Raw genomic sequence first — 4,812 nt, 5'->3', positions numbered from 1 at the left:
TCACGAAAGGGCACTGAAGCTGAACATTGATGAGGTCATTTAGGATAAAGCTCACATTCTTTTTTACAGGCAATATCTTGCCCCATAATCACCTCCAGAATTCACTTTGATTTTATTTTGCAGTAATTATGGTAACAAGAACACCCAAGCCAGCCCCACTGTATAAAGTCCACAAGGATCACCCCCAAAATATGTGCAGTCCCTTATGCCATGTGACCCCACCCCACCCCAGGAATGATTTTTCATGCCCCCTCCCGCCCCCACTGTGCTTGGGCATCATGTAGAGGGAAAGGCACTCTGAATAAATCCACTTGTAGCCCCCATCATCTTTGAAGGACTCAGTTTCATCTCCTTCTGCCTATGCTCCCCTGAGCTTCCACAGATGTTTAACCAACTGACCACTGGGCTAATTCAGTCCTTCAAGCATTCTCTCATGGCTCCAAGAAGCCCCAAGTGCAGGGAAGTCCCCTCACCTGTCCTTTCACCCAACATAGGCCCTGCTTTCCCTCCTAACCCAGTGGAAGCGTGGTCCCTCACCCACTGTCGGTCCCACAGAGGACCCCTCCCACAGAGGCTACCCGGTGGTCTGAGGCTTGTCTTTAGGTGCAGGACAGCGAGCATATCCAGTGAGACTAGTTTAAGCCACCCTCTTTGTATAGATATTCATGGGAGAGCATTTTCCTTCTAACACTTCTAACCCCAATTCCAAAAGTCTCACTCCAGTTCAAAAGTCTGATTCTCCAAGTCTTTCTGAACTTCATCAAGAACTTCACGTGGTTTTTACTAGTAACGAGTCATGTAAAGATCCACCCTAGTCAGGGCAAAGGAACAGCCCAGGAACCCCTGATTGGCCCTGCAGGGAGGGAAGGACCTGCCATATTTGGAAATAGCAGGAATGCCACCTCCCCCCTCAGCTCCCATATAGCTGGGCAGGTCTGGGGGAAGCCAGGGTGTGCTGGAGACAGTGTGAGCCAAGGCTGTAGAGGTACCTTCCCAGCAGCGAGCCCAAGGTATGTGGGGAGGCAGATTTTTTACATGGATTCCACATCTGGGGTCAGGGTTGCTCATTTCTGCTCTAGTCTCTACCACAGCCTGCAAACCTTGTAGTGATTTCTTTACTAATCTCACTTCCCGGAATGGGTCCCCAGTCAGGAAAGACTTGGGAGAATTTTCAGGGGTCACTGGTCTTGAATTTCTATTTTTCTGGGCTACAATAAAATGCTGTTTTTGGATTGGCTGGTTGGGATTTTGTTTGGCTTTTAGGCTCTTGCTTATGAAAATGAATTTGTTTCTCAAGATCTCTGTGCTTTTCTTCATCTTTTTTAATATGAGTTAAAAAACACATTATGATGATTTATTATGTTATTCTAATTGAAGACATCCTCCACCAAAAGGTGTGGGGCTGATGGCATAGAAGGTGGCCCCCTATTTAAGAGATAAATGAAGGTTTTCTTCATTTTTGGATGTCTTAGGAGAAAGTCAGTCTGAGCTTACTGCAATTAGGGGGTGGGCGCTGGAATCCTTGGGGTGCAAGCTCCTGCTAGGCAAACACATGCCCACCCTGGGGCAGAGACAGGCAATGCCCAGAAGCGAAGAACGGTCAGTGGCGGTCTCTTTGCTGCTTCCAGGGATAACTGGATGAGGACTCAGGCCATATTTTGCTCTTTTTTCTACATAAGAACCTATGTCACACAATAATTGGAAATTTCAACAGAGATGTACAAACTCCTTTAGGAATGCTGTGGAGGGATGTTGGAAAGTGGTTAGGGGCTAAACAAGCTAACTTTTAATATTCCTTCCAGCTCTGTGCATTCACAGTAAAGCTTTGTCTGGGAGATGGCCTAAGCAAGCCCCCATATATACCTCCTGTTTCCCTAATTCATGGGGGCCAAGGTCCAGGGGCTGAAATGTCCTGAAGAATTGACCTTGGGAGGATTTCCACAATGGCTATTGTAGTCTCAGGAGCCAGATGAGACAAACTGCTGGGGGGTGGGTGGTTGTCAGCAGCCCTGCGGATGCAATGGGGTCACCTTGACCTAGGAGCCTCTCGAAGCTCCCCCCGCCCACCTGTCCTCCCTGTCTCCCCATTTCCTCTGAAATTCCCCTTCTCTCCCTCTCTCCATCTCTCTGGTTACCGTTGAGCCTTGTAGAATCAGCAGCCAGTGGCTTTCTTAGACTGAATGGCAGAATGTGCCCAGACAGGGCCAGCTGAGAGCAATAGAGAATAAAGAGGGAAGATCAAAAATGCAATCTATGCCCAGAAGCCTCTGATTCACCTCTTCTACTGCATTTTCCTCCCAGAGACCCCTTGATTTGAACGACTTGGGAAAACCAAAGCAAACCTATATATACGGTTATCTGCACTCGTCCATTTTCCCACGCAGATTCAAAGGCATTTGTAATTGCCAGTTACAGCCTCTTATCTGTCTGAGAAAACCAGGATCACTGCCCTGAATGGATATAATTCCAGGCAAAAGCAAAGAAAATTGATATTTGCATTAACCCTGTGCAGCCCAAGCATGGGAGAACTATTGTGAGTTTTGAAAAATGTAAACGGTGCAAGAACGCCATTCCTTAACCTAAAATCCCCTACACCGGGAGAGGGGGCAGGGGAAACGGGAACCCCACTAGGGAAAGTAACTGCCGCAGCCTTTGCTCTTTTGCAGACTCACACAATGAGGAAGCATCTGGGAGGATGGTGGCTGGCCGCCGTCTTCGTCCTGCTCGTCTGCCACCTCTCGGTGGCCAAGGCCAGAGGCATAAAGCACAGAATCAAGTGGAACCGGAAGGCCCTGCCGAGCACCGCTCAGGTGACCGAGGCCCGGATCGCCGAGAGCCGCCCGGGAGCCTTCATCAAGCAAGGCCGGAAGCTCGACATTGACTTTGGAGCCGAGGGCAACAAGTACTACGAGGCCAACTACTGGCAGTTCCCGGATGGAATCCACTACGACGGCTGCTCCGAGGCCAACGTCACCAAGGAGGTGTTTGTTACCGGCTGCATCAACGCCACCCAGGCGGCCAACCAGGCGGAGTTCTCCCGGGAGAAGCACGACAAGCTGCACCAGCGCGTCCTGTGGCGGCTGATCAGGGAGCTCTGCTCCGTCAAGCACTGCGATTTTTGGCTGGAGAGAGGGGGAGGACTTCGGCTCACTGTGGACCAGCCGGTAGTGTTCTGCCTGCTGGTTTTCATCTGGCTTATCGTGAAATAAGCTTGCAAGGAGGCTGGCAGCCACAGAGATGAGGCCGGAGAGCAAACGGAGGGATTTACCCCCAGGTCTTCTCCCCCAGCTCTCAAACCCACATGCGTTCTGAAGGTACCAAAGAGCAGTGATTCCTCCATCAGCGATTCACATATTACTTCCAAGTATTCATTCCGGTATTTGTCTGTACTTGATTGTGTGTCCCGAGCTCCTCCAGGCTCTCCCGGTGGGTAGGACTATGGCTCGTTCATCGCTGAATCCTCAGCTCCTATTGGAGTGTCTGGCACACAGTATTATGCAATAAATATTTGGTGAAAAGATAAAAGAACACCCCAGGAACTGTGCCAAGCACTTCACTATGTTTCCCAAAAACTCTTTGAGGTAGGTGTTATTCCCATTTTACAGACAAGCAAACTGAGGCTCAGAGAGGTGAAGCCACTCACCCACAGTCACACAGCTAGAGAGAGGCAGAGCTGGGATTCAACACTGGCTTCCTGGACCTCAGGTTTTCTGCTTGGTCCAATCCCAGAGCTGTCTCATGGCCACCTTATGGTTCACCAGGGCCCAAATCCAAACACATCTCTGATGAAACTTGAAGCTCCCCTTTGGAAGTAAATGAAAACACCTGTGCCAATGGCTGTGCACTCTGATACCTCATTAGACGGAAGTTTAGTTTAATTCCTCTAATTAAATAAAATAGAAATAATGCTAGACAAAGGCCCAGAAATTATATTGTAAGAAAGATTGCCAGGCTGATTCCCAGAACTGACTAAATCTACAGCAAGATGTTTCCGTGGCACAAAGATTTTTCTCAGAAGCCGGGTAAGTGTTTGCTGTTTCCATCTCTGAAATATTCTGTGCATTTCAGAAAATAATTTTAAAGGACATGTTTGCTTTCTCATGTTTCCCCAACACATAATGAGTATTTTTAAATATACCTTCGTTTACACATGGGCTCCATACAGTCTCTATCGGTTCTTTTAACACCACTTTGGTGAGGGGGTACCGCTTCCGTGAACCACTTACCCTATTTAAAAAATAGGTCTTTCTAACCAAAAAGGTTAGAAAGAAACTGGTGTTTTCAGGGAGGCCCAATAAAGAATTCATTTGTGCTGAAAGCAAGAGTAGATGTACCACCTTATTAGTTAAATATTTTTGTTATAAAATATGCATATAATTTAAATAAAAATAATTAAACTAATGCTGCAAGATGCCCCCCACAGACGCACTGGGATGTTCTCAGAGCCCCAGGAGTTGCTGAACCATATTGGGAGATAAAAGCTGTTGAATCTTCTCAATTCTCCTTTAAAGGGGGTCTATTAAAAAAAAAAAAGTGGATAGGCAGACAATTTATCCCAAGTATTTTAAATAATTGTTGATAATGGTACCTCTTGTGCTTGAGTCCTCACTGCTATCAGTGTTCTCCTCAAGGATACATCTGGAACGTTCTGACATTCAAAGTGGGGCGGAGAACTCCAGGGCGGGGCGGTCCACTGGACACATCACCGAGACTCCACCCTCTGCTGAAACAGCACAGGGGAATGCAAGACCTGACTAGGTTCTTTGTGCTGCAAGAACCCCCCTCGCTGCCTGCTTCCACAATCCTGCTAAA

General features: G+C 47.8%; 1 protein-coding gene across 1 annotated transcript; it reads left to right on the top strand.

The window, feature by feature from the left end:
• The first annotated feature begins 969 nt into the window (after window positions 1–969).
• Window positions 970–4,326, top strand: PRND (prion like protein doppel). Its single transcript, XM_037811937.1, has 2 exons — window positions 970–1,010; window positions 2,667–4,326. The coding sequence occupies exon 2, from the start codon at window positions 2,676–2,678 to the stop codon at window positions 3,207–3,209; it is 534 nt and encodes a 177-aa protein (XP_037667865.1). The 5' UTR covers window positions 970–1,010; window positions 2,667–2,675; the 3' UTR covers window positions 3,210–4,326.
• Window positions 4,327–4,812: the final 486 nt, after the last annotated feature.

This window comes from Choloepus didactylus, chromosome 19 (assembly GCF_015220235.1).
Source record: "Choloepus didactylus isolate mChoDid1 chromosome 19, mChoDid1.pri, whole genome shotgun sequence".
NCBI classification, from domain to species: domain Eukaryota; kingdom Metazoa; phylum Chordata; class Mammalia; order Pilosa; family Megalonychidae; genus Choloepus; species Choloepus didactylus.
Note: the sequence above shows the minus strand (reverse complement) of the source record. Positions and strands in the feature narration are given on the sequence as shown.

Bases quoted from the DNA above. Each gene is read 5' to 3' on its own strand.
- PRND (XM_037811937.1), top strand. From the start codon at position 2,676: ATGAGGAAGCATCTGGGAGGATGGTGGCTGGCCGCCGTCTTCGTCCTG.